General features: G+C 53.0%; 1 protein-coding gene across 4 annotated transcripts in view; it reads right to left on the reverse strand.

Annotated features, from left to right (window-relative positions):
- Nucleotides 1–16,289, reverse strand: part of Sbf1 (SET binding factor 1) — a 28,553-nt gene extending 12,264 nt beyond the window's left edge. For 2 of the 4 annotated variants that reach the window (XM_029470003.1, XM_029470002.1), the window contains exons 1-29: nucleotides 16,040–16,262; nucleotides 9,386–9,471; nucleotides 8,926–9,063; nucleotides 8,591–8,749; nucleotides 8,397–8,507; nucleotides 8,031–8,054; nucleotides 7,689–7,794; nucleotides 7,437–7,569; nucleotides 7,231–7,339; nucleotides 7,042–7,155; nucleotides 6,857–6,934; nucleotides 6,407–6,520; nucleotides 6,207–6,335; nucleotides 6,026–6,124; nucleotides 5,744–5,948; nucleotides 5,548–5,660; nucleotides 4,660–4,809; nucleotides 4,323–4,391; nucleotides 4,070–4,228; nucleotides 3,727–3,995; nucleotides 3,460–3,632; nucleotides 3,307–3,380; nucleotides 3,037–3,232; nucleotides 2,698–2,825; nucleotides 1,628–1,806; nucleotides 1,383–1,519; nucleotides 1,076–1,283; nucleotides 560–756; nucleotides 338–475 (exon numbers count right to left, since the gene is read on the reverse strand). In XM_029470003.1, the coding sequence (XP_029325863.1) occupies nucleotides 338–475; nucleotides 560–756; nucleotides 1,076–1,283; nucleotides 1,383–1,519; nucleotides 1,628–1,806; nucleotides 2,698–2,825; nucleotides 3,037–3,232; nucleotides 3,307–3,380; nucleotides 3,460–3,632; nucleotides 3,727–3,995; nucleotides 4,070–4,228; nucleotides 4,323–4,391; nucleotides 4,660–4,809; nucleotides 5,548–5,660; nucleotides 5,744–5,948; nucleotides 6,026–6,124; nucleotides 6,207–6,335; nucleotides 6,407–6,520; nucleotides 6,857–6,934; nucleotides 7,042–7,155; nucleotides 7,231–7,339; nucleotides 7,437–7,569; nucleotides 7,689–7,794; nucleotides 8,031–8,054; nucleotides 8,397–8,507; nucleotides 8,591–8,749; nucleotides 8,926–9,063; nucleotides 9,386–9,471; nucleotides 16,040–16,094 (3,850 nt within the window). In that variant the 5' untranslated portion in view covers nucleotides 16,095–16,262. Of the gene's footprint in view, nucleotides 1–337; nucleotides 476–559; nucleotides 757–1,075; nucleotides 1,284–1,382; nucleotides 1,520–1,627; nucleotides 1,807–2,697; nucleotides 2,826–3,036; nucleotides 3,233–3,306; nucleotides 3,381–3,459; nucleotides 3,633–3,726; nucleotides 3,996–4,069; nucleotides 4,229–4,322; nucleotides 4,392–4,659; nucleotides 4,810–5,547; nucleotides 5,661–5,743; nucleotides 5,949–6,025; nucleotides 6,125–6,206; nucleotides 6,336–6,406; nucleotides 6,521–6,856; nucleotides 6,935–7,041; nucleotides 7,156–7,230; nucleotides 7,340–7,436; nucleotides 7,570–7,688; nucleotides 7,795–8,030; nucleotides 8,055–8,396; nucleotides 8,508–8,590; nucleotides 8,750–8,925; nucleotides 9,064–9,385; nucleotides 9,472–16,039 lie in introns of all 4 variants that reach the window. The other 2 variants (XM_021184343.1, XM_021184342.1) reach the window with 1 other exon arrangement.
- Between the last annotated feature and the right edge of the window lie 3,990 nt (nucleotides 16,290–20,279).

The following is a 20,279-nucleotide window of genomic DNA, read 5'->3' on the forward strand; positions in this document are numbered from 1 at the left end:
AGAGGGATGGACAGAGCACCCATCTGTTGGACTAGAGGGATGGACAGAGCACCCATCTGTTGGACCGAGAGGCCGCTGGCAGATGTGCTGGTTTACGGAAGGCGAGGAAATGGACAGGGTTATGGTCAAAGGAGTCAGGGCCTCAGTACACTCACCTGGTCTGAGCAGTGTTCCTGCCCTGTCCCAGAACTCAGAGAGGAGTCCCTCTCTTTGTCCCATACCCAACACCACAGTCAAGCCACTTCTGCCCCTGCTGGTCGGCCCAGCATAAATTCTGCCACAGCCCCACAAAGTACTCTTTGCTCTGTGGCTACCATTACTCAGGAGCCCCTCTCACCATGGCCACCCATGTGGGCTGAGGAGAAGCTACTCAGTGTGTTTCGTCCTGATGAGTCAGCATAACGTGGCATGGAGCTGACCACAGCCTGCAGGTACTTCTCTTGCTCCAGGCTGCTGGAGTCGGCCTGGGCCTGGCCTGAGAAAGGAAAAGCTGGAGCTGAAGGAGGCAGAGATTGGACAAGCAGGGTAGGCAGACACAGGAAGAACAAAGGAGGATTACCTGGAGAAGGTGTATTCTGGGCCTTGAAGAGACCAACAACACCTTTGCCATGCAGGCCCCCAGAGCGTAGTAAGACAGCCTTGGAGCGCCCACTGCGCCAGCAGACCACAGGGAAGCGGTTCTGGCGGTAGCAGCGGGATACACGCTGCAGGGCGTTGTCCTGGATGCTCTGGGGAACAATCAGCAATCCTGGATAGCTGTAGGAGTTGGAGGTATCATGAGGACAGCTCTGAGGCCTTGCCTGTGCCTACCCACAGCCTTACACACAGGAGGCAAGAAGAGCTAACAGGATGAGCACCAAGGAGCAAATTCATGGCTCCCAACTCTAAAGGCCAAAGGTACTTTATGCTTATCTGGGAGCCTCCACCAAACCTGCAGCCCAACTCTCTATCCACCTCCTGTCCATGCTCCTTGTTTCTCCAGGATCCATGGCAAGCAGGGAAGGTGTCCAAGCACTGCCTACCACCCTAGTCAGTCCCGGCAAAATCTTCCTGGCGTGTTCTAGCCAGCCCTCACCTGCGACATATGGCATACATGCGATTAACAGGAGAGATACGAAAGGGCTCAGACTTGGCCCGGCTCAGGCTGCTGCTCAGGGTACCTAGTCCAAGGCGCTGGTAGTCACGGCAACATGCCCGTTCCACCAGGCTGCTCATGGTCATGCGGTCAGAGGGCTTCAGGGCTGAGGACGGGGTCAGTGTGCTGGGTTCCAGCTCCTCTGACACTGTGCAAACGGTACAGTTGGGGGTCATCACCCAGGCCCCAGCCTCCATGGGGTCAACTCTGATAACGAGCACAGCGATCTCCCTGACCCTGCTCCCACCTGAGATCTCGTCCTCCTGGTCCTCAGGGGGTGGCTGGCCCCGATGCTCCCAGCCAGGGGGGTTATACTTCTTGCGAGTAACATACTGCCGCCCAATGGTCTTTTTAGCATTCTTCATCAGGTTCCGGGATAGGGTTCTGGGGTGTAAAAGTCCAACAGAGATGAGAGGACAGGAAGTCCAGGAAGACTCTGCAAGGGGCACAGCAAGCACCTGGCTGCCCCGGCTCTGGGACCCAGTTCCATACCTGAATGAAGGGCCCTTGTCCTTGGTAACCCGTGGCGGCCTGCCAGGTGTGTGAGCTGAGCCAAGTGTGAATGCAAAGGTGGCCCTGATGTCTGGTGGGTACCGAAGCTTGTGAAGCTGCTTTCGGAAAAGCTCAGCACTGTCAGATCCCACCTCCTCATCAAAGGCCATTTTCAGCAGCTGGGTCAGAAAACAATAAACCCTCAGGACTCTAAGTGGCCCCCCGGCTCCTCCCCAACCATAGTATTCAGTTCACAGGCTCCCTTCTTATGGCATGCACACCAGAGGCAGGTAAACTTGGAAGAAAGCCCAATGCTGTACACTTCAGTGTTAACTGATGAGGTCTCTGCAGACAATACACTCATAACTTGGACTCAAAGGTCAATGCCCCAAGGATAATAACAAAGACACGGGCCACTATTTCCAAAGATAGCAGGCTGGGAACTGTTGGGTAACCTTTTCTTTACATGTGTGAAGGTGTCTCTCTGTATTTCCAATTGTTCAATTCTGTTAACAGAAAGCTAAATGCTGGCAGGACTCTGGCACTGTCATTTCTATGGCCCCTCAATGGCCTTATATTTTAAATACTTATTTTTCCACACCTGCTCAGATACTTGAAGGTCAGACAGCCCTCTATGCCTAGAGGCAATCTAGGATTGTATCAGAGATTATCTTGCTGTTGATTGGTTGTAATAAAGAGTTGACAGCCAATAGCTGGGCAGGAGGTGGAGGGGAACTTCTAGGGAGAGAAAATGAAGTAGAAGAAAGCAGACGCTGGGGGCACAGAAGGAACAGACACGGACTGCCACGGAGCAGAAACAGTTTAGAGCTAGCCACGTGGCAGGTGGTAGGCTAGTTAGTCAGGTTAGTTTTAAGTAGCTGGGAGACTGCCCAAGCAAAAGGTCTAAGCTTTAAACTATATTAAAAGTGTCCATGTTTCAAGTACACTGCCGGTGGGTCCAAGAAAGTCCCATTATAGAGAACCAATGTGACACTCCCAAGTCAACAGCCCCATGGCAGGAAACCACTTATAGGGCTCAACCTAGCTGCAGTGGACAAGAGTTTACGCACCTGGAATGTGCAGGAACGAAGCTGCAGCCCATCCTGCAGAAGCTGGTCCACAGGGGTCTGCACACTAATGCGCTTCTCCTTGGTCAATGCAGCCACGGGGAAGGAACGGACTACCACCTGCTCCCCCACTTAAACAGGCCAAGCAGAGTCGTGACGGGAAGGGAGAAGAAAAGCATACTATCTCAGGGTACCAAACACAGAAGTCTGGGGTGGGTAGGAAAGCCCAGACATGAGCCGATCTCCCATTAGGCTTTGACTCTTTGAGAAAAGGGAAGGGAAAGAGAAGTCTTATCTCCTCCAAAGAGCTGGCAGAGGCACAAAAAAGGTCCAAAGGCTTACCCAGGGGGTCAGTAGGCATCCCCGTGAAGATGACGCGGTATGTGGTAAGGAAGACAGCACCCTCAGCTGGGAGTAGAGCAGGGCCCCCTCCACTGCCTCCTACACCCTCCTCACGCCCATCTGGCAGCAGATACACTCGAAGGCCATCGAGGACACACTCCTCACCAGGCAACAGGCGTGGCCTCAGCAGCTTGGGCTACCCAGGAAACAGAGCAGAAACTTAGAACACAGCCCAGACTTTGTATGCACAGCTGGTCAGCCGCTGCTCACCTTCTGTATCGGGGGCAGCCTCTTGCTCTCACGGTGTACGGCCTCCAGGGTCTCAATGTGCATCTGGACAATGTCTAGGGGAGAGCAGGTCTCATACCCTGGGCCCCTACAGCCACTCACCTAAGGCATGCTCCCATACCAGTATTGCCATACCTGGTACCATGACATGCAGTCCTTTGAGGTGGTCGCTGGTGACCCCACTCTCTGTGCAGACCTTGTCCACAAAGCGGTTGATGAAGCGGACTACAGCCCCAGCCACATCGCACGTCTCTGCATCTTCAAAGCCACTCTCTGTGTCATAGCTCTCAGCCACACTGCCTGCCATGCTGGGTCGGGGGCGGGGGAGGTGTGGGCATTAGCACCCCCGCAACCCCATAAGCCTTCTCCCTGGCCCAGGCCTCACCACTGGCCCCAGCCCACCTGTTGGTGACCAGGCTGTTGCTGGCACTCTCCAGGTCTCCCAACCCTGCCCGCTCCCGCAGCAGCCGGCTCTTGCTGCTGTCCAGAGGCAGCAGAAGGTAGCTCATGCGGTTGGCATAGTGGATGGCCTGGCTGAACACAGTGCTTTCCTCCTTCTGTACCAGCTCCTGCTGCTTCTCACGGCTCAGGGTTGGCCACAGGCGCCTCTGCTCTGAAGCCACATCCAGGGCAGATCGTTCATCATCCTGAGACTGTGCCTCCCCAGTCTCCTGTCAGGACACAAAAGTAAGGCAAGGCCAAGGTGCCTACCCCAGACAGTCCAGGTCCAAAAAGTCCTGCATACCTGGGTGGGGCTCATGCCATCAGAGGGCTCCAGGTAGAGGGCTCGGATATGGGTCTGCACATCCCCATAGAACATGGCCTCCCAGAACTGAGGTGTGCTCCACACTACATGCTCCTGAACACAGCTGTATGCAAACTGTGTCACCCCTGGGCTCAGCTTCTATAGGAATGAAGTTAGAAAAGTCATGAGCTCACAGACAGTAGACCTAACTCATAAAGAGGAAACCCAGCCCCGCCTCACTCCCAACACTTACCCTGCAGAAGGCTGTGACCAAAGGCAGCAGTGCAGCTGCAATGCCATGCTCATCCAGGGAAGTGCAATCCTGTGGACAGAGCCATGAGTGATGGGAAGCTCTACTAGACAACATCCATGCCCAATCCCACCTCTCAGGCCATTACAGACCAGCATCTCCCGTCACTGCCAGCTGGAACTCTAGCCTCAGGTTTCAAAGTCATTTCCAACAAGAACGCTCGCTCTTCAGCTCCCCACCCTCCTCAGCCTTAGCACCTCCCCCAGCCTATCCCATGGGAGAGACTCCTGAACCCCCTCTTCCTCATGTGCTATCACTGCTAAGGTGAGGCCAGTTTCACCTGCAGGCAGCAATTCATCATGCGGACGACAAAGTCAAACTGCTGATGATCCAAAACTGCCCGGTTCTGCTGTACGTGCAGGTGAAGCTCATGGGCAAGGCAGCGACGGGCAGCTCGCCCCTTCAGGGCCCTGAGTACAGCCGGAAGCAACTGAAAGCAGAGGCAAAAGGTGATGAAGGACAGACAGCAGTGCAGGGAGAACCTCACCCTGAGTCAGCGTGGAGGTAGCTAAGCGCAAGCTCTAAGCAGAGAAAAACCCAAAGCCAGTGTAACTCAGGGAAGCCCAGGCGCTGGGTTTCATTGACCAATACAGACAAAATCTTCCAACAGACCCAGCAGTTCCACAAATGACAGTTCATAAGGACAGAGAAATGTGCATGGTGCAGGCTCCCAAGCAAGTGTGGACATGGGCTCTGGAGAGAGGCTTCACAGGAACACCTCACAAATGTTATTAAGACCTCAAATGTGTTCATGAGCAATGAAGGGCAAGAGCATGCAAGATTATTATTAAAGCAACATTAAGCCAGGCCTGGTGGCTTATACCTGTAATCCCAGTATTCAAGAGGCTGAGGCAGCTAAGAGCAAAGTCAGCTTTGCTTATATAGTGAGTTGCAGGCCAGCCTGGGCTATAAAGATCCTGTCTTGAAAACTCTTCCCTCAGACCCCCTCCCCCGCAAAAAAATCAAGCAAACAAACACACACTCCAAAAACTGCAGAAGACACTGTGTATAGTGTATTCACCCTACTACTGTCACTCGGATGAAAGAACATCCTCCATCCACCCAGGCACTGCACAAGCTCGGAATCACAACACGAGAAGAAAGAACTGAGTCTCCTGACACCTGTTGCCCAAATCCCAGATTAGAAGTTCTATCTGACAGGCCTCACCTTCTTTGCCTCAAGCATTTTCCCTTCAAACACATAGGAGATGCAATTCCGTACTACCTCCAGGCGACGTGCACTGTTGATATGAGGCCCACTACAGCGCTCCAGTATGGCCGCTAAAGAGAAAGGTCATGTTCACTTTAACTCCTGGCCCCGTGCCCATCCTAAACCAGCCTGCCTTCCCCTTCAAGTTACATACTCATGGGGGGCCCTGAAGGCACAGTGCTCCTCCGCTCAGCTTTGACAGCTGGAGGTGCGCCCTGCATCTTGGCCGTAGCCTGGTCCACAATCCACTGAATTGTGCCCTCATCTAGCCGGGGGAATGGCCGGTGGGTCCGCCGCAGGTGACTGGCCTCTCCTGGCCTCTGCACTTTGTGCATCGCCACAGCTGGGTACGGGTTTTCCTGAGGGAACATGGGCAGACATTGGCTAGAGGGCCAGGACCAAAGTGGTAGCATGCCCTCCATGTCACCCACCATACATTCTTATAAAGTTGCTCTGCCAGTTCCTGGACATGACGCAGGACGCGGTGGGGATGGCTCTCATCTGCTCGCATCCGTGCTACCTCATGAGCCACCAGCTAAGGGGAAAGGAGGCAGGGTGATGAGGTCAGTTAAGTGGGCTGGGGGAGGGACAGGTAGGCAGGCAAAGGCAGGCTGTACCTCATCAAACAGGTCTGTGGCACGGTAGGGAACCCCGCGCTCAGATACAAAGCCCGCGAAGGCCATGCCCTCCAACACTTTCATCAGGAAATCATCCTCCACCAGTCCACGCTGGCCTAAGAATGCTGCCTGGGAGAACACCAGGAAGTTAGCTCCTCATGGCCTCACGAGCCAGCCCCAGCCCCAGCCCCACAGCCTACCTTATGGAAGCGGATGACGGGCTCTGGGTGGATGCGCACGATGTGCAGGCACCAGCGGTAGCCCTGCAGGAGCTGAGCAAAGAGCCGCAGAAAGACAGCACGGAGCTCCTTGTCCTGGGAGAGCAGGTCGGTGCGGTGAGTATCAGGTCCCAGGAAACACTCACAGCCAGACACAGGTTTCCCAGGCACCTCTGCCACCCCCCTTTGCCTTTCCCAACAGTGCTTCTTAGCCCAGTGAGTTCTGCAAGTGTTGAACAGACAGGTCCTGTTCAGAGCCCCTTGATCGGTTCACTGTACTGACTGGCACCGTCACCACACCTAACTGTTTGTATCGCTCCTTTGCTCCCAGGCTAGAGATGCCTGAGGTCAGCTTGGAGGTAGGCTGTGACACCATCAGCTTAGCCATGAGAGGCAATGCAATCTCTATCCCAGAGCAGCAGTGACCCCCACCTGCATTTTCAGGGAGGAAGCAGATGTTGTAGGGGGTGGGAAGGCAAGGTCAGCCAACTCCAGTTCTGGATCCAGGACCTGTGGAAGCAGAGAACAACTGCATGGTGACCTTAGGGTTCCCTGGCTGTCAGATGATGGTTCCCACAAGCCCCAGGTTCCAGTCCCACCCTGACCCCAACCCTCACCATGCTCAGAACATTGTGGGTCTGGCTTTGTAGTGGCTCTGGCAGGGGTGGAATGTGCACACACTCAGGGACAGTCACTGTCCCTCCATCAAGATCAGCGACAATCACGTCCAGCTGGGCACCAAAAGGAACAAACAGTGAGAGACCAGCAAACTAGGCAGTGATGCAGACACAAGGCACAGCCCTTACCAGCTCCTGAGTCTCTGCCTGGAAGGCTGCATTGACCCCAATGATGAAAGGCGTAGGTGTGCTAAGGACTTCCAGCAGCTGTGCCGGCAAGATGGGCACATAAGTGAAGCTGTAACAGGCCAGAAGACACTGTAAGCCTCAGATAGAGGGCATAGGGGTAGGCAGAGGGACCCGGAGGAGACAGGAGGGGACAGGCAGAAAAGCACCTGTATCTGAGAGGGAACAGCAGTGCCAAGAGACCCCTGCAAGCATCTGCTAGACGTTGGTAGCTCCTGGACAAGAAGAGGACTTTGTGCTCAGTAAGGGCAGCACAGAACAAAGACAGCACATTGGTGATACCTGAAGAAAGAAGGCCTGGTGAGGGTGCATGTCCCTACTCCATAACCCAGGGAGCACCACACCTCTGACCACCAGCCCGGGACAGGAATTTAGGGGTAGGGTATGACAGGCAGTCTCACCCAGCTGGCGGAAGAGCAGGGCTACACTACAGCGGCTGACAGGCAGTGAGTCTACCAGTGGAGTCTGAATGACCTGCCGGTCACCAGCCCCCAAAGAGATGGTTCTCTGTAGAAAGAAAATGATCAGGGTTTAGCAGTATAGCTGGGTCAAATCTGAGCACTTGAACCCAGGTAAGCTGGCAAATCTTGAGATGGGGCTGGCTTAGATGACTGGAGGGAAAGGTCACACTCTGCCTCTGTTGGCTGAGCAGCTCTGCAGAGAAAACTCAAGGTAAGGGGGGAATGCCTCTGATCTGGGTGGGGGCAGGGCCTGAGTGGGCAGAAGAAACAAAGAATCCATACCGCTCCTTCCTCAACAGAGTCCAGCTGCACAGGACAGACAGACAGAGAGACACCATTAGACAAGGCACAAAGTAGGAAGCAGACAGATACACGGACAACAGCATCCAGTGACAGGAACACACCCAATGATCAAGAGGATAGAGAGACAGAAAATGAAGGCCCAAAGGTACAGGTATGAAGTAGACAGGGCTAAGAACAGATGGCAAAGGGTGGCACCAAAAGCAGAAGGGAGTATCTGAGGCTTTGGGCTGAGTGTGCTCAGTTAGCCAGTCTATCAGTACCCCATAGGTACTCCCCCACCCCACCCCTGCCTCCTGTGACTGTACCAGGAAGGCCTGTGGCCATCCAGCTGTCTCCAAGACCCACCTGAGACCCGCCAGCCAATGGGACAGTGCATGTGAGCAGGTTCCCGATCACGTTCTCGAGGCTCACATTCAGGCCTTCCACATGGATAGCATAGATGAGACCAAGGCTATTCTGCAACAACCAGATAGGGAACAGTGGTACAGCTGACAGGAACACCCTGTGCCCTGGCTTGCTGCTATGGCGGCCCTCCTCACCCTGAACACTTCGGAATGGTCCAGTCGAGACACCAGAACCAGAGTCTTTGGCGCAAAAAGTTGGCCAGGCTGGGCTGGGGCTGTGGATGACAGCCGCGCTTGGCCTCCTCCATCTGCCTCTTCCTCCTTCTCTGTGGCATCTTCAGTGCACACTACTTCCTGCAAACAGAAACCCATTCTCCTGGCTCTAATCAGAGTCATCCCATGAGACCGAGTGGAAGACAGAGGTGACTGAGACCCAGCCTTCCCAACAGGAACATACCCCCAGAGGTAGAGCAGGCTGGCCACGGCCCAGGGCTCAGCCTCACATGTTGCACACCAGAGCTTACGCTGACCTGTGTGGACTCCACTGGCTCCCAGAAGGTCAAGCAGGCGCAGTAGTGCCTCTCAGAGTTGATGTCAGTAAGGACAGCCACAAAGAAAGTTGGTGGATTCCTCTCGGGACATAGCTGCCACCCACTGGGCTGGCAAAACTGCAGAGGGATCAGCAGTTAGTGCCTGCACCCACACCTATAACAAAAATTCCCCCCTTACCCCTACCATGTATCCTCAAGCATCTGTACTGCCAGGGCCTAGAGTTGCTGGGTATATGAAGCGCCTGTTAGTTACCTAGGCAACACCTTAGCCTCCTAGCCTCAGCTCTCTCAAGGAAAGGAGTAATATAGCTCTGGCCTTACCATCCAGGGTGAAGCCCATGAGGGACACAGTGACATGAGCAAGACACCCTGCCTGTCAGGCCAGTTACCATCAACAGTGGACCTGACTTCCCCCTTAATGCTACACCTCCACACTCACCAGCTCAATGCCCTGGGGGAAAGGGTTGTCCTCCCAGTCCTTCTCCGGGAAGCGCTGCAGGATCTGGCCCTGGCCTTCCCCACTCCCTGAGAACAAGAGCAGGTGGTCAGAGCACCATTCCCCACACATCCCAACCCTCACACTGCCAGGACTGGCGCAGGATGGAAACAACCTCTTCTTATCTGGCACCAGACCAACCTGAGCTCCCAGATCTACTATTTCTCTCAATAGACTTCTGGGTAGATAAGCCATTGGATAGGTGCAGACCCCAAGGCCACCATAAGGAAGGTAGAGAAGCCTCCAGATCCTTCCTCTCACCTGCCAGCCCAAGCTGACCTTTCATTGTACAGGGACCTTTCAGGGAGGAGGAGGAGTTTTAGCGAACTCAATATCTTCCCTGACTGCCAACCTGCAGCGTTAGCCTCAACCCCTGCCACAGTGAGCGCCATGCAAACTGTGGACATGTCTAAATATACAGGGCACATTTGGGTATCTTGGTGATCCCTGTCACCTGTCTGCCCTGGACCCATGAGTGGAATTCAAGCCTTAGCTCCTCTTATGATGGGGGTGGAAACACCAACCATGGATCCAAGTTGCTACCTATCCACAGTACCTCAGAGACAGTTCCTCCCAGAACACAAATCTCCAAAAACAAAGAGTTTAGCAAGTATATGCTGCCCCTCTGAGCCCTGAAGCGCCCAGACTCCCTCAGTATGTACCAGCAAGGGAAGTACTTCTAAGTACAGTCTATGTAGGTGGAGTGAAGGTCCTGGCCTGGGCTCATCTTTACACCATTAAATCAGGAGGCAAAGTGAGGGCAGCGGTGAGGATGTGTGATGGCTTCCTTTGCCTCACATACACACATAAGATGGAGTCTCGTATGGCATTGCTTCTCAACCTTCCTAATGTTGCGACTTTAATATTCCTCATGTTCCCCATGTTGTGGTGACCCCCAACCATACAATTATTTTGTTGCTACTTCATAGCTGTAATTTTGCTACTGTTATGAATTGCAATGTGAATATCTAATATACAGGATATCTGACCCCAAAGAGATCCCAGCCCACAGGCTGAGAACCACTGTGGTATGCAAAGAAAAACAGGCCTCCTCACTTTTGCATCTCACACTTCAAGATCCTCAGGGCACAGTACTCTCCCATCCTTCCCATGGACCAGCCTCAATACTGATGTTCCCACCAGTGGAAGAAGCAGAAGCAGACGGTAAAGGGAGAGTGCTCTACATAAAAGGTCTTGTCATGGATCCCCCTGCTCAGCCTAAGTTCCAGAAAATGTCTGTGTGCAATGGGCCTGCTTGCTGAGCTATGGCCTCACATCCACCCAGCCTGGTCCACTTGAACACAGTCGTACTGAACCACTAAGCTCAACACAACAATCCACAATTCCCAGGTCCCCTAAAAGCAAAGGAACTCAGCTGCAACCATGGGAGACCATGCATCCCTCCAGAACCATGAAGCAAGCACCACGACTGTCAACACTAGGAAGGTTGCTGCTAAGCAGGAGGTGGTGGGGTGCAGGGCCTATTATGACTCACAAAACCTCAGCTTCCTGCTCCCCTCCTCCTACCACCAACACCCTGCAGGCATCAGGCAACAGACAAGGAAGGGACAGGTGTCTGCTGGTGTCATGCCTACCTACACACACCCACACACCTGTCCCACCAAGATAAAACCCCTATGGGGTTCCTCAGGTCCCACCCTCAACAGGCCTGGACAGTGCATGTACTGTGAAAACACACAGAGACACACACAGACACACACACACAAACACACACACACACACTAACCCCCCCCCCCTCAGTTGTGGCTCCTCCCCCCACCCACTCCGGCAAGAGCCTCCTTGTGCTCGGCCCTAAACCACCATCTGGGCCCAGCCCTGGCTGGCACCCAGGGCTCACCCAGTTCTTGCCACGAGGCAGCATGCGGAGGAAGGAAGGCGGGGGGTACACAGATAGGGACTGCAGCCTCTGCTCTGCAGCTTTCCCACAAGGCCAGGAGGGCTAGTAACCTTCTGAGGGTTGTTTTTAGCAGCCTCTCTACCCAGGGGAGTTGGCACAGAAAGGATGGTCACCTTCCACTGCCAGTACAATGTTAATTCCCATTTCCCACTAGCTTGAAAGCCTGAGGATTCTACACTCTAAAGAGCTCCTTTCCTGAGACTCCCAACTGCCTCATAAAGGCAGAAGCCCAGTGGGCATCTCTCCTGAGCCCCTTCCTGTCCTGTGACAGCCCAGGTTTGAATTTCAGGTTTCAGCCCAGTGCCTCCTCTAAGAAGCTTGCTATCTACTCTCTACCTAAATCTGGGTCCAAAGCAGGACGCTGAGGTCCTTCCCCCAACTCGTATAAGCCCCTCTCCAGGCAACTGGTAGGCACCTGTAGTATCCTGAACAGACACAAGTTCCTGTGCATGGTACAGACTACAGCCTAATTAGGACTTGTTGAATGCATGTAGTCAGCTATATGACCATCTTCCCCACACCCTGCCCAACTCACACCTCACAAACAAACAGGTTCTTCAGTCAGAAGTGCAGAACAACTTCCGGAGCCCTAGGCACAGTAGGCCCTCCCTCCCAGTGAGACCATGAGGAAGCCTTGTTAACTCTCTCTGGCTTCTCTGAGACCCCAAACTGCTAGCTTGCATTTGTATGAAGGATTTTGCCATGTTCCTCTGTGTCTGTCACCCACTGAAGACTTTTGGCAACAGGAGTAACCTGCAATGACTGTACTTAACCCATCAATGTACTGTCGACTTTGGGTAGACAAGAGCAGGCACATCCTCCCTCCCTATCCCAACCCTGCTAAAAGGAATTCCGATAGCACAGCCATATATTACAAGGCAGTGCTCTTTGGGCAGCTTATAGAGGATGGACACCGAGGTCCACTAAAGCAGAGATAGAAAGTCCCTGACCAGCAGGGCGGTGGTGGCGCACGCCTTTAATCTCAGCACATGGGAGACAAGAGGCAGGAGGATTTCTGAGTTCGCGGCCAGCCTGGTCTACAAAGTGAGTTCCAGGACAGCCAGGGCTACACAGAGAAACCCTGTCTCAAAAAACAAACAAAAACAAACAAAAAACCCCCCAAAACAAAACAACAAACAAACAAAACAAAAAAACAAAACAACCCCTAAAAAAGAAAGTTCCTGAACCACTCTTAAACCCACAGGCTGGGTAGGCCCACCCTAGGAAGATACACTGTGATTCCTAAACTCAAAGCACCTCTAGCAGCCAGGCTCATGCAGACTGGGTGGTAGAATACAGATCATGTATTCTGTCATCTGCTGGCACCTCATCACTAGTGCCAGGCTCTGATGCCTGGAGGACCAGCCGTGGACAGTGTGCACTGTGGAAAGGCCCAGACAGAATAGCAGTTCCCCTGACTGCCCTACCACATACCTCACCATACATGCTGGACAGCACCAGATAGCTGCTGCCTCTCAGGAGCCTAGCTATAGGAAAAGGGAGAGGAAACAAAAGAATACTGCCTTGCTGCTTCTACCTATCAGACCTGAACACGAAGACACAATGCTCCAGGCAAGCTACAGCTGACTCCGTGTGCAGCAGGAGCTTACAGCTCTTTCAGATGTTCTCTTTGACCTACCCCCAATCTATAAACGGACCACAGAAACTTTAATCCAAGATCTTGGACCCTTAAACTCTCAGGGTGTGGGGGGAGCTGGGAGGGAACTGCAGCCACCCCAAACAGCCCCAACCTGATCCAGAGAGAGGGCAGGCCCATGGGTGGGGACAGTAGATGGGCCCAAGAATGTGGCCACCTCATTACCATCAAGGCTGAAAGAGGCCAGGTCATGAAATACAAATAGTTTTCTTGGTTGATGAAGATGTAGCTTTTCCTCACAGGAAGTAGTAGAAGGGTACCTGTCAGGTTTAAGTCATGTAAAGGGTCTGATAATTGGTGTTCCCAGATAACTGAGGACTCCCCAAGCTACAAGCAACGAAGTGACCATGTCTGGGAACTGGGCAGGGGTCTCAAACTATGCTGTCTGGTTCCTCATACTAAAAAAGGTGTCCAGTTCAGTGACAGGACAAAGCACACAGCCCTACTCACCAGGTGTGGGGTCTATGCTGTGCCATCTAGAACCTCTACTTTATAGAGTCTAAAGGGAAAAGGTTACACACAGCTCAGGCATTTATTGTCTGTAGCCTTGCCCACAGGTCACCAACTGTAACCATTAGCAACCAGAATGCTACCTCTCTAAAAAGGCACTCATTACCAAGGTTTTACTCCTAGCAGCTGCAGAGAAAAAGTTCTGATTCAGAACAAAACTGAGGTATCCTCTCACGCGTATCCCCTTAATCTAAAAGACCCTGCATCCTGGGTCAGTCAGCACACAGAGGGCCCTTCACCTTCTTCAGAAACACCTACCTAGCATTCTTACATCGGCTACTCAAACCTTCGATGTAAATTATCTCCTTGGGCCAGTCCTGTGCTATATCTTTATGCACAAGTGTTCCCGACAGCCTCAGAGCAGCTCCGTGTGGCCCATTCCATATAAAGATGGGAAAACTGAGGCGAGAGTGCACAGTAACTGGTGCAAGCCAAGGGTGAAGAGTGACAAAGGAAGGACAACTAATCTTTAGTGTGCTCCTCAGCGTGGGGTCTTTTGTTCTTGGTACTCACATCCCTTGCCTTATAGATCTACCTTCAGCCCACATCCAGAAACCCGATTCCAGGCTGGTTCCTCAAAGGAATGCTTGAGGCCGAGTGGTCAGCCAACAACCAGTCAACTCTGACCCTAGAAGGCAGTGCTTAGAGAGCTCACTGGCCTGCAGTCTCCACAGTGATGGGTAATCTGAGAATTACTCCATCACACCGATGATTCAGGAAAAGTAGCCACCTCTGGCCTTAGCCTTCTATCCCGTCCTGTACAGAGGTTAGAGGTCCACACCTCTTGTATAGTTGTATCAGTAAGCCCCCATGTGCCACAGCAACTTCCCATGGAGCTACCCACACGTCACCCTCAATTTTACCCCACTCCCAGCAGACCTCCCCTACCTGGCCTTTACCTACATTCTGTCTCACAAGACCTTCTTCATACCCTTCTCACCACCATCCAAGTCCATTCTGTTTCTCCAGCCCTGGCCCAGCGCCCAGCCCGAGACCCCAGCCAGCCTTGGCCAGCTTGGTTCCTCACTCTCCAGCAGTACTCCTACTCCATTCCAGAGGAGGCACCTCACTGGCCTTCACATATGCCTTGGAGCACAGGTTCTCCCTGTGTGTGCCAGTACAACACTGGTGGCAAGCCTCCTGCTCATGGAGGACAGGGGGATGAACACAATGTGGTCTCTGCCTTTGAGAACTCCCTCTTTGGAGGGAAAGACAGATGCTCTGGACTGAGTGCCAAAAGATATAGACTTGAATACATGAGAGCAGAAAGAAGCGAGGGTACTGAACAGATCTGAAGGCAGAGGTGGTGGTGGTGGTGGTGGTGGTGGTGGTGGTGGTGGTGGTGGTGATGTTTTCCAGTGCGTACAGGGTCCATCATGTGGACATTAAACAAAAGAACAGTCCTAGTGGAGACTTAGCAAGAAGAAAGGCAAAGAAAAAAGTTTGGGTCCTAAATGGTGACAGTGACAGCTGGTCTGAGAAGCAGCAGAATAATTGTGTGGAATAGATAACTGGAACACGGTAGGAGGCATTACATCTAGGGATTAGGGGCTACCTCATCTGGCCACAGTTGTCCCTAAGATACCACCCCTCTGCAGGTGGACTCTGACAGCCAGAGTACAAGTCCCAGCCTCCATTCCAGACCCACACACTCAACTTCTCTATGCCAGATTCTATGCTGAAGACAGGGCAACAGCGAGGCAATCTCAGTGGGCTATTGGGAGAAATGAGATCATACACACAAAGGGTTGTGCAGGGCCTGGCACACTGAGGACTCCAGCCAACACCCCCAACACTGTTGTCTCCATGGCTGTGGTTGATGTCACTGTCAGGCTCCGTTTTCTCCTACCCCCCGGGACTGAAGGGCTCTCAGACACAGGTGCTGACTCCAGATCAGGGCCTCCTAGACACGGAGTACCGATCACCACACTGATCCCCCGCTGAGGGGCCTGGCTTAGAGGCTTGAACACCAGGAATGCTCTCCTCCAAGTGTGACACTTTCGTCTGAAGTCCGGCTCCATACCACCTACGAACCCCTCCCCCTCCACTGCACCCCATCAAGCGATGCTTGAGGCTTCAGACCTAGCACTGGGTCAGAGAAGCTGGAAAACGAAAACGTTCCGCCCCCCTCTCTGAAATTCCCAGACCCAGCCACCAGCAGTCGGCCAAGGCGGGGTGAGCCCATCCCACCCAACTTGGAATCGGGGAGACCGAACTGCAGCAGGGTCCTCCAGCCTCCCACGCCCGAGCGACACGCCCCTGCCCACCTCGGAACAGCGACGCAGGTGCCCAGGTGTAGGAGGGATGGTTCTTACACAGGCCATGTCGTCCGGGGTCCTCGCGGGTTGCCCCGACGCCACCGTGGCCAATAACTACGGAGGCCTCTTTTCGCGAGCCCCGAGAACTCGGCCCCAGCTCCTGACCCTGCCTCCGGCCGGGTCTTCTTAGCTTCGAGTCCTCAGTCCCAGTCCCTCAGTCCCCCCAGCTCGTCCCCCTCGGCGCTGAGACTCACCGCGCGGGTGCGGCCCGAACGCCACCAGCACGAAGTAGTCCGCGAGCCGCGCCATGGCAAGGGGCGCAGGCGGGCTCCACGGCTCGAGGGTTCGATGGCGGCGCGCTCATGGCCCGGCGCTGGCCCTAAGCTGCACACTTGGGACACCCCGGGCCCGCTCCTCTGCGGCGCCGCTGACCAGGGCTTCCGCCGCCATCTTCCCAGCCAGCCGGCCCGCCCGGGCGCTTCGGGAGCCTGCGCAGTTCTGCCCCTCCCGTGTAGGCGGGACCGGGCACAGTGCGCTTCCATTGGTCCACTCCGCGTGGGGCGGGTCCAGAGGGCGCTGCCCCGCCTACTACCTCACTCTCAAGGACCGGCTCAACCCTTTGGGCGGGTGAAGCTTACGGCGGCCGGGGCGGGTCAGCTACCCTGGTCCCGCGGCCGACATTTCGACCTGAAGCACCGGTCAGGATTAGGGCATACTTCTCCGTCGGAACTGAAGCCCCGGAATGAAGGGAGACCTGGACCTCACCCTTGGGAGAGCCTAACTCTGAGGGTCAAGGGGCGTGGTCCAGCTCAGTCTGCCTGAAGCAAACCAGTGGAGCTCAGGCCTTGTCCAGCAAGTCTCCCAAACTAGAGGACCGAGCTGGGGGATGGAGGAGTGTCATGGCTTCGCCACACACCCTGTCAACCTTATGGTGGCCAAGGGAAAGACTTTACAGGCTTTTTTTTTTTTTAAGTTCCCAGTGCAAAAAGGAGCAGCTAGATATTTCACCATTGGATGGGTGGGATATCCAACACCTGCATTAAAAAAAAAAAGTCCCAGCTTGAGTCACCTTCCTGCGAAGTTGGATCGCCCTGGAGGTCAGGGGGTTGGCCAGGCCTCTTGCAGTAACACAGGAATGGACACTTGTAGGAGGGGCAAGGTCCTTGACCAGGAGATTAAAGGGGGAGGACTAGGCTTGCTTGTTGATGAGTTTAGTTTTCTGTGAGAACTGAAAGACAAGCCACCTATTAGCATCTTGTTCCCTCCACCTGCAAGATCTGGAGAATGAATGAAAGCAATCTCAGGAGAGACGAGTCCAGTCGTCGGTGTATGTGTATAAAGAGTCTCAGCCCTTGGGGGCTGAAGCAGGTCGTTCATGAATTCCAGTCCAGTCTCCTTGGCTTCATCGGGAAACCATGTGTCCAAACAACAGGAGATGCGAGGGCCTTTCTGGAGAGATAGCTTAGAGGTTATGGGAATCTGTGCTGGATTTGCAGGACCCTCGCCTGCAATTCTGGTTCCAGGGGGATCTGTCGCCCTCTTCTGGCCTCCAGAACGTGTTCGTGGTGGTGCATGGACATAAATGCAGGGAAGGCACCCATACACATAAAGTGAAAATGTCTTTTTTACGAGAGAGGGATGAGCTTGGTGGTCGTGGTGGTGGTGGTGGCAGCGCACGCCTTTAATTAAAGCACTTGGGAGTCATAAGCAGATGGAGTTTGAAGCCAGCCTGGTCTACGGAGCCAGTTCCAGAACAGCCAGGAAGCCCTGTCTTGAAAAGAATAAGATAAAATAAAAATAAATAAAAGAGGGGGAAGAGGAAAAGACTGTCCTAGGAAAGTTCTGTGCACAGAGACACAAACCTAGCTCTCTGCCAGTGCCAGGTGGGCTGCAAAATCTTCCTTTCTGCTTAAAACCTGTGTTTGGACTTGATTGAGTTGGCTGCTTCTGTCAATCAACTAAAACTCGTCTCGATACCATTAAGAAATGGTGGCAGGGGGGCTGGAGAGATGGCTCAGAGGTTAAGAGCACTGACTGCTCTTCCAGAGGTCCTGAGTTCAATTCCCAGCAACCACATGGTGGCTCACAGCCTTCTGTAATGGGATCCAATACCCTCTTCCGGTGTGTCTGAAGACACCTACAATGTACTCATATACATAAAATAAATAAATCTTTTTTTTTTAATGGTGGCAGGCAAGTTTGACTTGGTGTCTGAACCTGGGGTTGCCTCTCCTGAAAACTAATAGGACCCCGTACCCTATTCCTCTCATGACCATGGGGGCCCAGTGTCATTACCTAAAAGAACCCCAACCCTGGCAGGGGGTCCTTTCCAACTATCCTCAAATGTCTTGCCACTAAATTGAGTACTCTAACCACTGCATCCCCAGGTCACCTGCTAGCGACCTCTTCTCCTCAAGGGCCTGTCGTCTCCTCTCCTCAACCAGTGTAGGGCCCTCCTCCAAGACAATATTCTCGCATCCCATTGCTATGCACATGCACACCTCCAAACTCCTGTCCCCTTGCAGACTGCTGCCTCTGTTGTTTGTTGCCCACGTCTCACCCAGCTATGTAGTCTCCTCGCCATCTGTATCCTGCAGACCTAAGAAGGTGGAGTGACCCTTCTTGATGACACAACTGACTCAACTTGAGATAAATGGATACCCCCGACAGAGCAGGATGGCCCACAGTGACACAGTGAGCCTAGCTTGTGTTGGATGGATACTCCCAAAACATACTCCCTCGCCTGCTGGTTAGTAGGCAGTTGTCTTTTGGTCTTCACTCTCCAACATCCTACCTGTGTTTTGGGGATGGCCAGCTAAGCCTTGAGTTGGCTTTTCCTAGAGGAAACAAAAGCACTCCCATCATATTGTAGACCCCCAACGTGACTCATCTACACTACCTTCCTTCCAGAGTCACTTGCCTTTCCCACCGACCTACGCACTTCCCACTGCTCTGTATCAGTTCCCCCAGTGCACCAAGCCTTTTACTTTCAAAATCCTCACCATTGGGATCAAACCTCAAATTTATTCCTCTTGGTGAAAACAATATCTCTTGGTGAAGTTGCCCCAAGAAAATTAAAGTAGCAGTTTTCAACCTGTGCGTCAAGAGCCCTTTGGATTAGTTGAATGGCCCTTTCACAGGGATCGCCTAAGACCATCGGAAGGCACAGTTTACATTATGATTCATAGCGGTTGCAAAATTACAGGTATAAAGCAGCAGCAAAAATAACGTTATGGGGGCTGGAGAGATGGCTCAACGGGTAAGAGCACTGACTGCTCTTCTGGAGATCCTGAGTTCAAATCCCAGCAGCAACATGGACAACCATCTGTAATGAGATCTGATGCCCTTTTCTGGGGTGTCTGAAGACAGTTACAGTGTACTTACATATAATAAATAAATAAATCTTTGGACTGGAGCAAGCAGGGGGCAGGGGGAAATAATTTTATGGTTGGGGGGGTCATCACAACATGAGGCGCTGTACTGAAGGGTCGCAGCAGTGGAAAGTTGAGAGCCACTACTCAAAAGTCTTCCCCAATGTCACCAACACCAAACAACCCTTTGATCCCAGGGCAGGACTCCCCGAGAAAACTCTTGTCTGCTCCCCACCCCCAACCCCATTCAAAAGTCAAAGGTGCTGGGGCCCTGCCAGCCTGCACGTTACTCCCAAAGGCAGCTTCTGCAACTAAAGGTTAACAGAAAAAGGTGCTAGAGTTTCCCCTGGGAGGCCACATGGGCAGTTGTATACAACAGGTGTCAGATGATGCACTGTATAGGTGACAGTGGGGACTGTGATAGAAGGAAAAGAAGCAGACTAGACAGTCAGGCCAAAACTTGGGGGTCAGAGACTAACCCTATCCTTACCTGCCATGGGCTTGGGACAAGCTTGAATAAGCTCAGGAAGCAGCAATTGTCCTGTCGCCCAGAGCTTGGAAGGACAGCATAGGGGACTTCAGTCCTCTCTCTCAGCAAGGCTCATCTCCACCTGTCCCAAATTTAAAATCTTATGTAGCAGACAGGAGAGATGGCTCACTGGTTAAGAGCACTGACTGTGTACTCATAAATAAAATAAATAAGTTAATTTAAAAAAAAATCTTTTATGTATTGGTGCATCCCTGGGATCCCAGCACTTGGGAGACTGAGGCAGAGAGAGCCAGTTTGGGATATATAACATATTAAGACCCTGCCTCAAAAGAAAAAGGAAGAAAGAAAGAAAATCTGTGGCAAGTGAGATGGCTCAGTGGACCAATGTGCTTGCTGCCATGTGTGATGCCCTACGTACTCTTAAGTTTGGGACCTATGTGGTAAAGGAGATATCTGAGTCCTACAAGTTATTCTCTGACTTTGGGATGCTCAGACCCACATACTAGCACATAAATCTAACCTAAAAAAATAAAAACTTGGAGGCAGAGGCAGGCGGATTTCTGAGTTCAAGGCCAGCCTGGTCTACAGAGTGAGTTCCAGGACAGCCAGGGCTACACAGAGAAACCCTGTCTC

Source organism: Mus caroli, chromosome 15 (assembly GCF_900094665.2).
Source record: "Mus caroli chromosome 15, CAROLI_EIJ_v1.1, whole genome shotgun sequence".
NCBI lineage: Eukaryota > Metazoa > Chordata > Mammalia > Rodentia > Muridae > Mus > Mus caroli.